The 16,863-nt window shown below is 52.4% G+C and overlaps 1 protein-coding gene across 6 annotated transcripts in view; it reads left to right on the plus strand.

The window, feature by feature from the left end:
* LOC112975573 (microtubule-actin cross-linking factor 1, isoforms 1/2/3/5-like) overlaps positions 1-16,824 on the plus strand; it is an 82,091-nt gene extending 65,267 nt beyond the window's left edge. For 3 of the 6 annotated variants that reach the window (XM_026085861.1, XM_026085859.1, XM_026085860.1), the window contains exons 46-58: positions 223-346; positions 693-901; positions 1,320-1,637; positions 2,487-2,653; positions 3,735-3,891; positions 4,837-4,954; positions 6,858-6,920; positions 7,712-7,953; positions 8,423-8,552; positions 9,367-9,566; positions 10,410-10,905; positions 11,536-13,007; positions 16,501-16,824. In XM_026085861.1, the coding sequence (XP_025941646.1) occupies positions 223-346; positions 693-901; positions 1,320-1,637; positions 2,487-2,653; positions 3,735-3,891; positions 4,837-4,954; positions 6,858-6,920; positions 7,712-7,953; positions 8,423-8,552; positions 9,367-9,566; positions 10,410-10,905; positions 11,536-13,007; positions 16,501-16,794 (3,990 nt within the window). In that variant the 3' untranslated portion in view covers positions 16,795-16,824. Of the gene's footprint in view, positions 1-222; positions 347-692; positions 902-1,319; positions 1,638-2,486; positions 2,654-3,734; positions 3,892-4,836; positions 4,955-6,857; positions 6,921-7,711; positions 7,954-8,422; positions 8,553-9,366; positions 9,567-10,409; positions 10,906-11,535; positions 13,008-14,651; positions 14,820-16,442 lie in introns of those variants that run through there. The other 3 variants (XM_026085864.1, XM_026085863.1, XM_026085862.1) reach the window with 3 other exon arrangements.
* Positions 16,825-16,863: the final 39 nt, after the last annotated feature.

Consider the following 16,863-nt stretch of genomic DNA (forward strand, 5'->3'; position numbering starts at 1 on the left):
CAGCCTCTGCTCTGAGCAGAAGCAGTGTTAGAAGTCAGCAGCAACAAGGACTTGATCTGTTTGCTTTTTTTGCTGGCCAAGTGCAAAGATATACCTGCAGGCTCAGGAAGTCCCCGAGCAGCAACCTCAAGAGGGTTTATGTGGAGCACTGTGCTCCCAGCGGGTGAAGGTCTCTCGAGTGTGACTGACCGCTGACTTTGGTCTTGTCTTGTGTCAAAGCAGCAGCTGCAAGGAAACCTGGCTGAGCATCAGGTGCCAGTGGAGAAGCTCCAGAAAGCAGCTCGTTCACTGCTGGAGATACAAGGAGAGCCGGCCCCTGACCGTGGACGCGTTCAGGAAACCACAGGTACAGAGCGAAACAGCCATCTGTACTAGCACGGATGGCTGGGGAGGAAGTGAAGACAAACCAGAGAGGGAAGAAAGAGCAAGTCTCTCATTTGGGGGAAGATGGGGCAAAGGTGCAGGTGCTGGGGCAGCTACAACGATGTGTCTTCAGGGCTTGCAGGTTCTTGTTTACTGTCTCGTTGCTCAGTTTGGGGACGGGGATTCACTGGCAGAGTTTGGCAGGCGTTGCTGCAGCTCTGAACTCGACGGGTGAGGTGGTCCATACTGCTCTCTGGATGCCACATGAGACGCTCAAGACCTCTCTGACATCTTTTATTATTATTATTTTTTTGCACTGACCTCTCCAGATGCCATCGTGAGCCATTTCCAGAGCCTTTCCCAGCAGATGGCAGAGCGCTCCGATCTGCTGCAGAAATCCATTGCCCAGTCCCAAAGCGTCCAGGAGAGCCTGGAAAGTCTCCTCCAGTCGGTGGCTGAGATCGAGAAGAGTCTGGAGGGAGAACAGCCGACTGCTCTCTCCTCTGCCTCCATCCAGGACTTGCTTGCCACAAACGTGGTAAGGATGGCCACTTTGCTGTCTTCCCTCAAATAGCTGTGTCTGTCTCCAGTTTCTGAGCTGTGCAGGTAGTTGCCTGGGTTTAGTTAAGGTATTCTGAATGCACAACCCCCCCCCCAAAAAGGAACATGAACAGCCCCTTTACCTAATTTCTTTGAGCCAGGACACAGAACTGTTGAAAGTCTCCCTTCCTCCTTAACTAGCTACTAGCTTAGATATCGGGCACTGGGGAAAGGCAGGTCAGATTGGGGAGATAAGAAAGGAAAGAGAACTAGGGTTGAAAACTGGTCTTGCATGATCCTGGTCGTCTGGAAATGTCCGTCGTTGTTCCAAAGGGCGGCCCAGCCTCTTCATGCTAGTTCAGTTTTGCTCAAGTGCCTTCCTAAAATGGCATCTTCTGTGTTTGTGTTTAAAACAGAAGCTGAAGCAGGACATCGCCAGGCAGAAGAGCTGCCTGGAAGCCACCCGCGAGATGGTGACGCGGTTCATGGAGACAGCAGACAGCGCCACGGCCTCTGCCCTGCAGGGGAAGTTGGCAGAGGTGACGGAGCATTTTGGCAGGCTGTGCCAGCAGCAGCGGGAGAAGGAGGATGCGCTCAAAGGCCTCCTCCCCAAGGTCGAGCAGTACGAGCAGCTCTCAGAGAAGCTGCAGCAGTTCACGGAGAGCCGAGCTCGGATGTTGGCATCTGGGAACCAGCCGGACCGTGACATTGCTCACTTCTCCCAGCACATCCAGGTGAGATGGGGGTCTCCTGCCCGAAGATGGGAGGAGACTCCAGCTGTGCAGGGTTTCGAGAAAGTGCCCTTTTGCAATTTGTTCCTGGATAAACAGCCCCCTGGTTCTCTCCCAGATGGTCAGGATCTGCAGGAACCGTGCTAGCTGTTTGCTTGAGGAAGGGAGGGAGAGTGGAGCAGCTGAAATTGTTTCCAGCAGTGAGAGATGGGAATGGCATTTCCCTGGAGCCAGGCTAATCTACTGGAGGGATCTCTAGCCCATCTCTTAGGGGTCAGACCAAATATAGCAAGGCTTTACCAGTTAAAAACTGCACAGGTTAATACAGCAAAATGCCCAAGCGTTAGCAGTTGGGGCGGTGAGCGCAGTGGTGGATGTGCCGAAGCCCTTAGAGGTGCTGTGATTCCTAATGTCCGGTGACAGCTGCACTGGGCTCTTCCACGAGCTTCCTACAAGTGCTCTTCTGCTGGGGGTGGTTTGGCCACAGCCTCAGAAATGCTCTAAGCTGGCCCAAAACTGAACATCTGTGCTTTGGTTGGATTAGATTTGGTCTGGACTAAGCCCCCTGCTCAGTTCGCTGTGTGGCCTCTGAGAGGCTTAAACTGGCCGCAGGGAAGGGGCAGGGGAAGGTGGGACTTGCTCCAGGGAGAGGCTGTGCTGAACCAGAGCTTCAGAAGCAAGCGGGATGGAGCCGCATCCACCCGTTCGGCGCTGGTGTAATTCACTGCGCTGCCTACAGAGGGTCTCTCCGGCTCACCGGGATCCAGCGCTGCCTGGTTCATCCCCTCGCTTCCCCCTTTGACCGAATCTGGTGGCGGGAACAAGGTTGGCATCGTCCTTTGCTCTTGGCAGGAACTGAATTCGGAGATGAGGCAGCACCAGGAGGACCTGGACACCTTGGAGCGCCTGGCGGCTGAGCTGGCCTCCTGTGGCTTCCCCCCGGGCGCCTGCCAGCAGCAGGAGAAGGTGCAGAGCCTGAAGAAAGACTTCCTGCAGCTGCAGAAGGTGGCGAAAGAGAGGTGAGTCCCGGCACCCCGTGTGCCCCGTCTGGGGGTGGCTTCGCCCTGCGAGCACAGCCCTCTCTCCGGAGATTTCCTTTCCATGGGGGGGCACGAGCGAACTTTTCCTGCCTTCCTCCTCCCACACCGGGAGACGCAGCACAGCTCTCTCCAGCGGGTGCTTTAAAAAAAGCCTGGCCGGGGGCGTTGTGAAAAATTCCTGGTGCTGCAGGAGCCGGCATTCATGTTTTCCCGAGCGCGTGGGCTGCCACGCGCCGATCCGAGAGCGGGGAGCGTCGTGCTCGAGGGGAGCGGAGCGGGGTGCTGGTGGCCAAGTAGGAGCCGGCCCCGGCTGCGTGCTCTGGGCGGTGACGGAGCAGAGCAGACTCTCCGCAGGGTCCCCTTAAAGTGGGGTTAAAGAGGATCCCGTAGGAGCATCCTCAGCTGGAACCAGCCATGGCGGCACGGCCAGGGGCTGGCTGACAGCGGGGCCGGAGCTCGCCGGTGTTCCCAGTGCATCCCACCTCCCAGGCCAGGGCTCCAAAGTCCCTGGTGAATAAGGAAAGGTGATGGGGAAAAGCAGATGAATTTCATGATAATCCCCAGGAAATCAGTGCCGCGCAGCAAGCTGCCTCCGGGCGAGCGGCTCGCAGCTGCGGTCAGYGCAGGAGGGCGGCAGAGCCCGGCCTTTCCCCGGGCTGCAGGTGGCCGGCACGAGCCGAGGCCCGGCGCGAATGGGCTCCGTCTTCCCCAAAGCTGCGCTTGCCGGCGCCGAGAGCCYGGTGCAGCGCAGGCAGCGGGTTGCAGCGAGCTTTCCGCCGCCCGTCCGACCCTGGTCGCGCGGGAGCAGCACCCCGCGTTGCCCGCCGGTGCATCCACACCGCAGTGGGCAGCCGCTGGGCGGAGGTGCCGTCGCGCCGGGGGGCGGCAGGCTGCAGCTTGCGCCCCGTTTCGGCTGGCACCGAGCACAACGTTGCTAAGCAGCAACTCATCGGGGGGAAAAAAACCAAGGCTCCTGGAGCCACAACTGTGCTGCATTCAAGCCATGGTAATTGCAACGCAAAGCACGAGCTCTAACTCTCCGAAACCTTTTCACTCTTAGAGAAAAGGATGCCTCAGCCTGCCAGGAGCAACTGGACGATTTCCGAAAGTTGGTGGGAGCCGTGAGGAAGTGGCTGAAGGAGAGCGAAGGGAACGTGCCGTCCGCAGAGACCTCCCTGGGCACCCAGGAGCTGCAGAAGCGCATGCGGCAGCTCCAGGTGGGCAGAGGGCCGCGGAGACGCGCTGGGGAGTCGGCAAGCCGTGGGGAAACGCCGGAGCGTGCAGTGACTCCCGGGACAGGGTCCTGCGAGGGGGTTTATGCCCGCTGTAATCCGGCCGCTCCCGGGCTGCAGCAGTCTGTGTTCAGCGCGGAAGGGAGAGCGCGCAGGGCCCTGGCGGGGGCCCGCGGGGAGAGGGCACCRGCGGTTAGGTGTCCCCGTTCGCTCCTGACTTGCAGCAGCTAACTTGGAACATATGGAGGCTCTTCGGGTTTTTTTTTTTTCCCCCCAGCAATCCGATTTCCCTTCCCTCCTCCCTGCCTGCCTGGGGAGGAATTCGGGAGTGGGAGTCCGGCGTACACTCATTTTTGCTGTGCGCTTCTCCTCGCTAGACATCAAAGGCCGCCTCCTGTCACTGGAGCCCCCGTTCCTCTCCGGCACCAGCGATGCTTTAAATCAGGATGTGTCAAGGGTTTGACTCAGAGGGAGCACAGCATCCTGTTGAGTCACCTGGAGGCCGCTGTATCCGAGACAGGAACACAGCCAGCCTCTGATTAACCCGGGGACAATACGGGAAGCTGCGGGGACTGAACTCATGTGAGGTTGGGTTGCATCTGGAGTGGGAGGGAGGTCCCAGAAACAGTAGGAGGGAAAATAATGTTTCCTGTGCCAGACCCGCTAGTTAGGGAACAGCGTTTTACTGTTTGATTCCCTCGGACAAAAATAAACATGAAGACACCCACTTTCTCAATGCAGTCGGCTTGCGCTGCATGAACGTGCCCTTAGCGGTAGCTGCGGGCTGCGTCCCGGTGCCGCAGCGCTGGCTTCTCCCCGCGGTGGGAGGCGATGGGGCTGCGGGGGGAAGCGCAGGCTCTGATCCCAGCCTTTAATTTATTTTATTTTGTTTTATTTTTATTATATATATATATATATATATATATATAGATCCTGCTGGAGGAATGGACAGGGAAGGGGGCCCAGGTGGAGGAGATCAGTCGCAAAGGGGCTGCCCTAGAGAGCTTGATAGTGGAGATTACGTCCCCCGAGACCCAGGCCAAGACAGGTGAGTGGCAGCCCTGCTCTCCCGGAGACRCCGCTCCTGTGCAGAGCCCCCTTCCTTTGTGGTCTGCTTGCTTTCACTGCTCTGTGAATGTGCCTGCATCAAGCAAAAAAAAATGGGGTTATTTTCCCTTTTTAACAAACTTCCAAAGGCCGGCAGTGGCCTGAGTCCCGCGGGGCTCAGAGCGGTGGTGGAGCTGCTGAACTTGTTGTGTTACGGCTTCAGCTGAGCGCTCTGAGCCCCCCACTGCCAGGTAACGCAGTGTCTTCAACTTTCTGCAGTGCCGTGAGCACTGAATTACCCCGTGTTCACCACGGGCCAAGTGTGCAAACACTTATTGCTGCTCGGCCGCAGTACAGGAGCCTCACGCTGCAGTAGCTCGTACGTCCAGGCTCTCGGCGCTRCAGGGAGATGGAAGCCGTTTGGATGTGGCCCTCTCCTGTTTTCTGCCAATGATGAGCTTCAGCCTCCTGAGGCCTGAGATGTTTTAATCAAACTCCAGTCTTTGGGYTTTATATCTGGATGAAATTTAAGACTGTGATATTCAGGCTTGATTTACTAGTTTCTTTCCTGGCTCTAAGTCTGTGAAGCAATGAGATTATGTCTGGTTTGTTTGGAAACAGCCTAAAAGATATCATCCAACTCGTGAGGACAAGTCCCTGGACTCTCATCGTTGATGGGCATTTAGGGCAAAAGCTGTACTAAATGAGAATTTACGGTCTAGATATGTTTGTCGGGGTTAACTTGATTAGCAGCTCGATGGGAGACCTCCAAGGAGCACGGGGAGGGAGCGCGCAGCCCGGCGTACGAGGGATTCGGTAGCTGGCACGCAGCAGGAGCGAGCAGAGCCCCAGCTCCTTTCGGAGACGACGCTGAATATCTTGTCATTCTGTGCTCATTAAAGGTTCCAAGATTTGGGGTGGTTAAGCCAATATCTTTGCTAAATTCCGTACTAGTATTTGCCTGCTGCCAGCCCAAAACTTTCATGGGAGTTTTAATTTGGAGTTCACCTGCCCTTAAAAAGTGTTGGGTGATGTTACCAGCMCAGAGCACTGCCACGTTCCTCCCCGTGTGGGGCAAACCTTCCCCTTACAAACTCGGGGTGACATTTGGAAGCTGCAATCCCTTACGAGTCRGAGAGCTTTAAACCGAGTGGTAGTTGTTTCTGCATGGTTTCAAAGCGAGAATCTTGCTCAATAATATTTCTGAAGAATCCTGTTTTGACTGTGGATGTAACTGAGGCATCTGGAGTGGATCCCAAAGACAACACTGCTCTGATGCATCATCCTCAGAGCCTCTTTGCAACGAGAACRTGTCCGTGCACCAAGTCGTGCTTAAATAGCTTCATCCCATAAGAAAAAGCGAATATGGGGGAGTTAATCTCTTTGGGAGAGTTAATCTCTTCAGTGAGGGTGTGATAAGGCTTCAGCAGTCTCCCTTGCTGTTATAATTCACAAAGTCCCTCTTAGGGCCTGGTTGCAGGGAGCGTCCGGCTCGTCCACTTCTGGCTCCTCCTTGTACAGCAGGACAGGGGCCCCTCCGGGGGAGCAAGGGGGCAGAAGAAAAAAAGAAAAAAGGGCTCGAAACCAAAGCAATTGGCTGCCTAACGCTGATCGCTTAGCGCTGAGCTCTTACTGCGCGGGGCTGCGGGAGAGCCCCTGCGTTTCGTCGGGAGCAGAGGAACGGGCCCCTGGGCATGGCGTGTGTTCGCTTGGTGCCGTGTGCTCCGTGTCGTGGAGGGCTGCGCTGTCCCGTGCCGTGTGACGGGCTCACGCTCGGGCTCGCGCTGGCCTYGCACGACGGCCAGCGCTCGCTTGGGAGCTGAGCGCCGGTGTTCATTGCTCGCTGTCTGCACTCCTAACGCGTCTGTCTTGTCCTTCTGTCCGTCCCCGTCCCCTCTGCTCAGGTTCTGTGCTGCCCGCGCTGGGAGGGTCGGTAGGCAGTGTGAACGGATACCACACTTGCAAAGGTGAGCCCGCCGTCCCCGCTGTGCCGCGTAGAGGCCGCGCCGCTGCGTCCCCGTCTGTCTTGTCCGTGCCCCGTGCAGCAGTGTGCGTTTTCATCCGTGGGAGAGAGACCGCAACGTGACACCGGCATCCCATGGCAAGGGAAATGAGCCTGCAAATGGGCTTCCAAACTCTCAGCAGCGCCGTGCGGTGGCCGGAGTCGCGGTGTGGGGCAGGCAGGTGGCTGTGACGGAGGATGTAGGTCAGGCTGAAGGACGGAGATGGGCAGGACGGAAGGGAGCTTTTGGGAGTGACAACACCTTGGCACCCTGTCAGATGGTGTTAAGAGCTGATAAATGGGAGATCATTTTAAGGCCTGCAATTACATTTATTGGTTCTAAGGGATTATAACACCATCCAGCCCTTCGATCTGAAGTGCAGTTTTAATTATTGCCCCATTATCTGCTGTTAGTTCACTGGTTCAACAAAATAATAGATGCGTAAAAATGGCTTTCTATTTTGGTGTCAAATTATTTAACGCTGTATTAGCACTGACACGGGAAGAGCGCGGCTCAGCTTGCATCAGTGTCACGAATATGAAGGCATTTGCTTTGTTTGCAAACTGTCACTGTCTATATGTGATGCAAGCAGAAGAGCCCCTGTGGCATGGCGGGTGGTGATAACCTGACATTGCTGGTCTTGGGCAGACAGGAGGCCTGCGGCTGCCCAAGGCTAGGTTAGTACCTGCTCGTCCAGGTTACGAGTGGCAATACAGGCAGCGTTCCTCATCTCAGGCTGTTGTTTTTGCAATTAGATCTGACGGAAATCCAGTGTGATGTGTCGGACGTGAACCAGCAGTATGAGGGCCTTGGTGTGGYGCTGCGGGAACGCCAGCAGCAGCTCTCGGCTATGCTGGAGAAGATGCAAGAAGTGCAGGAGGAGGCGAGTTCGATGCTGAAGTGGCTGGAATCGAAGGAACGAACCTTGTCCGAGCTGGACGCCTCCTCCTCGCCTACCAAGACAGAGACGATGAGAGCCCAGGCTGAGCACAACAAGGTAACTTCTCCTGCAGAGCAAAAATGGGACCTGAGCATTGTGACCCAAAGTTTCTTGGAGATGTACTTTACTACCTCAAGGTTAAAAGTATGAGCAACAAAAATCTGTCCTTGGCTTTCACAAGAAGGGAACGCCAGGCGGTCCATGGAGCAGGAAGCCTCATGGTGTGCTTCACCCTCTTCGGTTTCTAGACCTATTGCTTACAGGCATTTGGCTCAGAGAAAGGGAAGCTTGTCTATAGCCCTTGTTGTTGGGTCACTGCAGCTTCTCTTGGAAAGCAATTCTCTATCCTTTCTTCTGCTCTTGGAGCCAAGTTAGCTGATGATAGTGCTAATAAAATGAAATGATTCCCCTAAAGTGCAAAGAACAGAAATTGTTCAACTCCAGTTTGTAGCTGCTGCTTTGTTCCTACTCGGTGATTTTATTCTTTTCCCTGTATCTTAAGAAATGCAAATGGTTTATTTTCCAGGCRTTCCTGGCTGAATTGGAACAGAATTCAGGGAAGATCCAGAAAGTAAAGGAAGCACTTTCCGATTTGCTGGAGAAATATCCAGATTCTCCAGAAGCAGCAAATTGGAAGAAGATGCAGGAAGAYCTGAGTAAGTGCCTGAAGGATTTGCTGAGGTTTCTGTCCTGAAACATCATATTAGGAGCAATCCAGGATTGCAGGACGACTCCAAAGTCATAGCAGAGCAGAGTCACTTCTAATTAGAATTTAGTAAATAACGAACTTATCTCCAAGCTGTCTGGTGTACAGGGTGTTCCTGAGATGAGCACTGTCATGATTAATAAAATCTCTATGATGGATGTATATTTCAAAGACTTGCCTCCTTAAATTACTTCTTTAAAAAGAAAGAAAGAAAAAAAAAAAAGCATTAGCAACATGAGTTGATTACTTTGAATAAAAGCTTCACTGCTTGATACAAAATTCTAGTCATTAGTAAGGCTATCCAAGGTAATTAAATGTTGACTAAACAAGGCTGAATATTTAAAAAGAAGTCCAGAGATTTTCTTCTTTGAAATAGCAGGAATATGTTTATGGAGTTCTCTGTCCACGTAATCTGAATGTGCTGTTTGAGGTCTGATACACATGAGAGTATCCTCATTTAATGGAGCTGGTGTCTGAGCCAGAGACGTGAAATGGCTTACCCAAGGTCAGAGCAGCTCGTGGCCGTAGTGACTAGAATGCAAAAATCCCGATGGCAAGGTTTTTCTATGAGCCCCAAGACCACGCTGCCGTTAGAAATGGATAATGGCTTATGAGATTGAGAGTGAACAGATCCACGCTAGTTTTCCTGAAAAGCTGTGGAGGTTTCCACCGGTGGATGAATCACAGGGAGGGTGAAAATCCCGCTYGGTGGAGGGGCAGGCTGGCGGGTGGCGCGACCACTGCCAACGCAGCCGTTTCCTCAGATTGCAGGTGGGAAAGAGCCAACCAGGCGACAGCCGAGCGGCAGCAGAAGCTGGAGGAATCGGCGAACCAGCTGGCCAGCTTCCAGGCTGCCGAAGCGCAGCTGCGCCCCTGGCTCCTGGAGAAGGAGCTCATGATGAGCGTGCTGGGACCCCTCTCCATCGACCCGAACATGCTGAACGCGCAGAAGCAGCAGGTCCAGGTGAGCCGGGAGCTGGGCGCGCGTCTCCTCGGCAGTTTAGGGATGAGGAGGGAGGGAGTCTCTTCTGGTATCTGAAGTGGAAAATTGCGGGCTTTGAGGCTTAAGCTGTGAATGTTTCTGTGTGAGGAGGAAAATGCAAACCTCTGCTGGCTACTAGATTATTTATCTAGCCATAAAAGTGCTCTGCAAATGCTCTGCCACGCAGTGAGTGGTAGGAGAGCAGCCTACTCAGTTACAGATCTAAGGTCTCTTCTCCCAAGTCCTCCAAACCCTGCTGAGTGCAAACTGTGGTGCGTGAGTTGAAATGGGCGCCGTGCTCGAGCCCTGTTCCCTGCRCTGGATTGACTCGTCACTGACTCACCTGGCCCCTCTCGGAGAGTGAAATTGCTTTGAGAAGACCTGCGCTGATGCTCTGCAGGACTCATTAATGCTGCCCTCTGCCTGGGGCACCGCCTGGCAGCCTGCCCTGCCTGCACCTAGTGCTCCCAAATCCAAACATGTCTGTAACTGGCCACATCATAAAATAAAACGCCCCGGTTAACATAATTAGATTTTCTTCTCATCTAACTGGTTGACATTACATTACACAGCAGGAGGACATAAAAGAGAGAGAGCAAAGTACTTTATCGCTAGAATCGCAGACCCCTCCCAGGTTTTTAAGTTGAAAGGTCACAGTAAACTGCGATCTCCCCTGCCCACCCGCTGTCCTGCCCAGGCGTGTCTTGGTTTGTTCCTAGTGGTTCCGTGGACTGGATAAAGCCCCTGGAGGTCTGGTTTGTTTTGACTGTGTGTACTCGGAGCTGTCAGTTTTATGCAAACATTTTTATGTTATTTCTGTTCCAGTTTATGCTGAAGGAATTTGAAGCTCGCAGACAACAGCATGAGCAGCTCAACCAGGCGGCTCAGAGCATCTTAACCGGCCCTGGAGATGTTTCTCCATCGACTAACCAGGTGCGGGAAGAGCTCCAAGGGGTTAATCAGAAATGGTCGGAGCTAACGGAGCGTCTCAACTCCCGTTCCAGCCAAATTGACCAAGCCATAGTGAAGAGCACCCAGTACCAGGAATTGCTCCAAGGCCTGTCCGAGAAGGTGAAGGCAGTTGGGCAGCGTCTGAGCAGCCAGTCTGCCRTCAGCACACAGCCCGATGCCGTGAAACAGCAGCTGGAGGAAACCAGTGAGATCCGCTCTGACCTAGAGCAGCTGGAAGAGGAGATCGCAGAGGCTCAGACCCTCTGTGATGACCTGTCTGTTCTGATTGGGGAGCAGTATCTCAAAGATGAGTTAAGGAAACGTTTGGAGACAGTGGCGCTTCCTCTCAAAGGGCTGGAAGACCTGGCAGGTGAGACAGCATGGAGAAGTTAGTTATAAGATGTTGGGATGTCCAACTCCTCTCCCTATTTTTTTTACCACAGGGCACTCCCATCACTAGGTTTCTGAGAATAGTAGGGGAAAGGTRACATCATTTTTACTAAAGCACCACATGGGTGTTTCACACGGTACGAAGCACAGGAGAGTTCTCACTCCAAACATCCTCAGGCAAGAGGCCTGGAGCGTGTGCAGAGGTGTCTAGTCCTGGTACTGAAAGCACATCATGTAGCTCTTCAGCAAGCCGGACAAGCTTGTTGAAGTGTGGCATATATTGTTCTTGGAAAAAAAAATGGCCCCTAACTTCAGAATGGGGAGTAGAGAAGACACAGTGGTCACCCTCTAATCCCGGGATGCCCCTTTTGGTTCTCAAGAGGTTGCATTTAGATATTAGTCAGGAGGACTGACTCTACTGCATTATTGTTACTTACTAATTCTTAAGAAATTCATGAACCAGTGAACAAAAAGGCTAGTGATGCAATAGAAAGAGCTCCTTCCTGTTAATCAAAACACAGTTAGTGCATCTGAGATGATATAAGATGATTGCACTTTGTTTATTTAATTCCAGCTTAATTGTAGCGTTCTAATCTTATTTCCATTTCAGCCGACCGGATGAACCGACTGCAGACTGCGCTTGCAAGCTCCCAGCAGTTCCAGCATATGTTTGATGAACTGAGGACCTGGCTAGATGACAAGCTGTGCCAGCAAGCTCAGAGCCAACCCATTTCTGCTAAACTGGAGAGGCTGCAGAGCCAAATTCAGGAACAAGAAGAGTTCCAGAAGAGCCTCAACCAACACAGTGGCACCTATGAGATGATCGTAGCTGAGGGAGAATCTTTGCTGCTTTCTGTCCAGCCTGGGGAGGAAAAGACTACTCTGCAAAACCAGTTGGTCAGCCTCAAAACACACTGGGAAGAGCTCAGCAAGCAGGTTGCTGATAGACACTCCAAACTCAAGGACTGTTTGCAGAAGGCTCAGAAGTACCAACGGCACACGGAAGACCTTCTCCCTTGGGTGGAAGACTGTAAGACAAAGATGTCAGAGCTGGAAGTAACTCTGGATCCTGTGCAGCTGGAGGCAACTCTTCTGAGATCAAAGGCTTTGCTGAGTGACGTGGAGAAGCGCCGCTCCTTGCTTGAGATGCTGAACAGTGCTGCTGACATCCTGATAGATGCTTCTCAGACTGATGAGGATGATGTTCGGGATGAGAAGGCTGGGATCAATCAGAAGATGGATGCCATCACAGAAGAGCTGCAAGCCAAGACAGGCTCCATTGAAGAAATGTCACAGAGGCTCAAAGAGTTTCAAGAGAGCTTCAAGAACATTGAGAAGAAGCTGGAAGGGGCTAAGCACCAGCTGGAGATCTATGATGCACTAGGGCCACAAGCCTGCAGCAACAAGAACTTGGAGAAGCTCAGAGCACAGCAGGAGGTGCTGCAGGCCCTTGAGCCACAAGTGGATTATCTGAAAAACTTCACTCAAGGTCTAGTAGAAGATGCCCCAGATGGGTCTGACTGCTCCCAGCTCTTATGCCAAGCTGAGGTGGCTCAGCAAGACTTTAAAGCTGTGAAGCAGAAAGTAAACGACTGCTGTATGCTCATGGAAAACAAGCTTGAAGGGATCGGCCAGTTCAATAATCGGGTCAGGGAGATGTTCTCTCAACTGGCAGATCTTGATGATGAGCTAGACAGCATGGGCCCCATTGGGAGAGACTCTGACAGCCTTCACTCTCAAGCAGAGGATGTTCGTATGTTCCTGGGCAAACTCCAACAGCTGAAATCTGACATTGAAGCTTCTGAAAATGAATGTAAGAAAATGCTGGAGGACGAAGGGAGCCCTGATTTGTTAGGACTCAAACGTGAACTGGAGACACTAAATAAACAGTGCAGCAAACTGACCGAGAGAGGCAAGAACCGTCAAGAGCAGGTAGAAACAACACTGTCTCGTGTCGAGGACTTTTACAGCAGGCTGAAGGAGCTGACCCACATGACCACAGCAGCAGAAGAGAACGAGGCGTTGCAGTGGGTGGTGGGCACAGAGGTGGAAATCATCAACCAGCAGCTGGCGGACTTCAAGGTAAGTCTTTATGCTATGACATTTCTTAAGTGGTATTTGGTGCTTAAAGGTCTGTCTAGTGTCGTGGCCCTTCGTTTAAGACTGCTGTTCTTCAAGTTATTGTGACTTCATTGTTTGTTACTGAAATGTCAGCGCGCTTGGTGCAGTAAAACACCCTCTGCTCTGGAGAATATAAAATCAACTGCTGGAATTGATAGTCTGTGATGAAAAGATTTTGTGATGGGAGAAAAAACCTTTTCTCTGTTTTCCTGGCAGTGGTCTAATGTTAGAGTGCCAATACCTCATGGCTTTTAGAGGTGGTTGGTATTTAGATTTTTGGAGAGGGAGGAATGTTTCTGAGTCTATTTGAACTGTAAGTTGGCATCGTCTGAGAGTCTAGTCCACCTCAGATCATCCTGTAGGTCTTTCTACCTGTCCTGGCATTTTTGCTTGTTGTTCGCTTCACTTGGGACACATTCTTCCACCTCTGGGTCCTTCATTACAAATAAAGCCACAGATAAACTGTGGGAGAAGAGATGCACACAGGGAATAAAGCCAAGGCAAAGTTAAGTTTTGCTGTAGGCTTTTCGTGCTTTCTGCAAGGAACTGATAGAGGCCATCTAGGCTTGCATGAAACATTTAGCGAGAAAAGGTTTGCAGTGTGCTTGATTTCTATACGGTATTATGGTGCCGGGTCACGCTGTTACACTACATTAATTGCACTAATACTGCTTAGAAATTCTCTTGCTGTGAAACTTCTATTACTGATTTGTTCTGTAGTTGATGATTGGCCTGATTTACATCTTGCCGCTTGTATCCTGGTGATAATGGGTGTTGGGGGGGGGGAGGCACTTTTACAGCCATTTACTTTCCATCACATGGCTAATTGATCCCGTTCCATCACTGAATAGCTCTGCGAAGCCTTAACCAGGACAAGGTATTTCTGTTTAGGGGTTGCCTATCCAAGGAACAGTTTGGGCTTATCGCTCACGGGGCGAATTCAAACCCATCTGATCGTATTGCCGGTGCCTCTGTGTTAGGCGGCCCCTTGCTTTGAACTTGCGTCGTTTGGGAGGGATTTAACTTCATCGTTAGGGGAAAAACAAAAGACGAAAAAGACCACACACAGTTGCTTGGAACAAATACACCCAGAAAGGAGGTTCTGATGTGTATAACCAGTGAAACTTTCCTGCATAGAAAGGGATTGCTCCTGGCTGAGCAGCTCTCATTAGAAATGATGATGAAACTCAATCTCGTTGCAGTTTGCTCGATCGTAACGGTTGCGAGTGGTCTAAATCTCAGTGATCTCAAAGATGATCCATTAAGACAACAGTGGCCACAGCTGTATGAGCCGGTGGCAGGTTGGTGGGGAGGCAGTGTCCTTATCAGGAGTCACTCGTTAGCCTTTGAGGCCACCGGGTGCAGCTGAGGTCTTTGCAAAAAGCTTAGCAGAACAATGAAAGTTGCGGTAGTGATTTTAGGGCTTTGCTATGCGATGGCTGCAAATAAAATGGGGGAGAAGCTACAAGGGGGGCTGGAGTCATGACCGTTACGTAGTGACATTCCTCCTGTGAACAGCTTATCCGGAGAGCAAACATTTTTGCACGAATCATAAACGTTGCACAGCAGATATTTGTCAAGCCTCATCTTATGGTTCTCTCTAAGGGAAATTGCTGTCCCAGCTATCGATCGGCGCATGGAAGGGCATCGCAACCTGGGAGCAGAGACTGTCTTTACTCCGCGGTGAATGCGCAGGCGGGAGAGCAGCGGCACGGGCTGGCTGGGGCTTTGGGGAAAGCAGGGAATGCAGCGGAATAGGAAAAAAAAAAAAAAATTGCTTAGCAAACACTTCTTGCTAAACCACTCATGTTACGGTGCTGAGTGACCTTCCTCCCTGAAGACTGCTGCAAAATTTGGCAGGGAAGTGGGGCGAGAGTGCAGCCCACCAGCGGCGAGCCAGCCCTGCGAGCAGAGCGAACCCGGCCGCGGGCCCCGGAGCTGCTCCGTGGTGGCCGGCAGTGGTGGGAGCCGTGGCCAGGCCGGAGTCTCCCAGAGCACTAGCACCAGCGTTCGGGTTCGTGGCTTGTCCACGAGGGTGGGAGCAGGAGACGGATTTCACCATGGGGGAGGGAAGCGCGCCGGTCCAGCGCTCGCTGAGCGCATGGGAAGGGAAAACGATGGAAGGAAAAAGCCGCGCGTGCGAACTGCGTCGCCACCCCGGAGGCTGCGAGCCGCGGTGGTCTCCCTCCGTGCTGAACGTTGGCAGCACGCTTCGGTTCCCGAGCCAAAATGCGGCTGTGCATGGCAGCTCCAAGAGCTTTGCAGCCGGTCTTGCTCCCATAGGTTTCCTCTCCAATCCTAGGAATTGCAAAGCAGCAAGGTTTGGGGTGGCTGCAGGTGGGAATGGTGCTGCTGGAGATCTTTCTCCTGACTCAATCTCCTTGAGCGCAGGCAATTGCGCTGTTTGGGAGAGGGCTTTTTGGGTTGCGTTGGCTTTTATTCCTCAGTGTCTAATATCGGCTGCTAGTGGACAGCATCAAAACTGTCTCCTTTGCGCATGCTTCTTTTTTGCAATCCAAAATGTGTCTGATGAGGGCCAGAGGCGGCTTTTCAGTTCGGGGAATAAGGTCTCCAGATGTGTTCCTTGGACCTGCATGTGGAAGGCAGAGCTCATCATTCGGGGAATTTGATTGCTGGGGATCTCCAGAAGCGATTTTGATCTGTCTGTCCAGAAGGCTCAAAGGCAGGCAGATTTTATGTCTTAAAGCATTAATTTTAATGAACATCTGTGTAAATGAGATGCAAATTAGGCATGGCCCCAGGGCTCCAAGCGAGTTGCCAATCCAACCCTGACAAAGGTGGGCACTTCTGGGCTCATTGTGTCCGGATTTTAATAAAGAAGATATATTGAAGGCTCTGACTCTGAGGCCATGAACAGATGACTTCTGAAGCAATTTATACTTGAAGCATCCCATATATTTCTCTTCTCCTTGCCTGCAAACACCCCTCAAACTTGCCCCAAGAGGGAACAGGCTGCAACAAACCCTTAACTTCTGGAGACCTGGCACCCATGCATTTCTTTTCTGTCCCCCCAAACCCTTTTCTACAGTCATCGAGGGCCTAATCCTGGCTCTGAGGAGAGACGAGCCTGGTGTAAATGCTCCGCGTAGTCGGGTTGCTTGCACACAGGAAGGCGGCTGGGAAGCAGCTGCCGGCTCTTGCCCGGGGGAGCCTCGTTTGCCGCAGAGGTGTTGCGGTTCGCTGAGCGTGCGTGCGTGGTGAGGAGGATTGTAAGGAACCGGGCGGGAAGAGGTCGTCCAGTTTATCCCTGAGCTTTCTGGTGAGATCGAGCGCAGCCAAAAAGCATTTCTGCGGTTCGGAGCCTGTGCATATATGGACATCTTGATGTATTGCTTTAGATACAGCTGTGCTACAAATAAAATAATACGTTTTTAGCTTGCGTTAAGCTGCCAGCGAGAGCAAAGGAACCTGATCTTTAACTCTTGGTCTTCAGCTTGAGTTTAGCCCAAGTTACTTTATTTCCATCGCTGCTTTGTGGGTCCATCCGTACCAGCCAACCCAAGTTAGCCGGGAGCGCTGCCGCTTGCTGCACGACGCGGATATGGTGTCACCTCTGACGCCCGAGTGTGACGGAAGAGAGCGGCCATCCCATGCGGAGCACAGCTCAGCTCCGGGGGAAAGGTTCAGCGCCGGCCGGAGCCTCCTGGCACGGGATTGCAGAGCACAGGAATGCACCACGTGTGATTTCACTTCAGAGAAAACTGGACTGACTTGGCATCGCTCGTGAAAGCAATAAAACCCCGTATGCTTCTCGGAGGAGCCTTTTTTTTTTTTTTTTTTTTTTGGTAATAAAAGA

The sequence above is a fragment of the Apteryx rowi genome, unplaced genomic scaffold, assembly GCF_003343035.1.
Source record: "Apteryx rowi isolate R43461 unplaced genomic scaffold, aptRow1 scaffold_68, whole genome shotgun sequence".
Classification (NCBI taxonomy): Eukaryota; Metazoa; Chordata; class Aves; order Apterygiformes; family Apterygidae; genus Apteryx; species Apteryx rowi.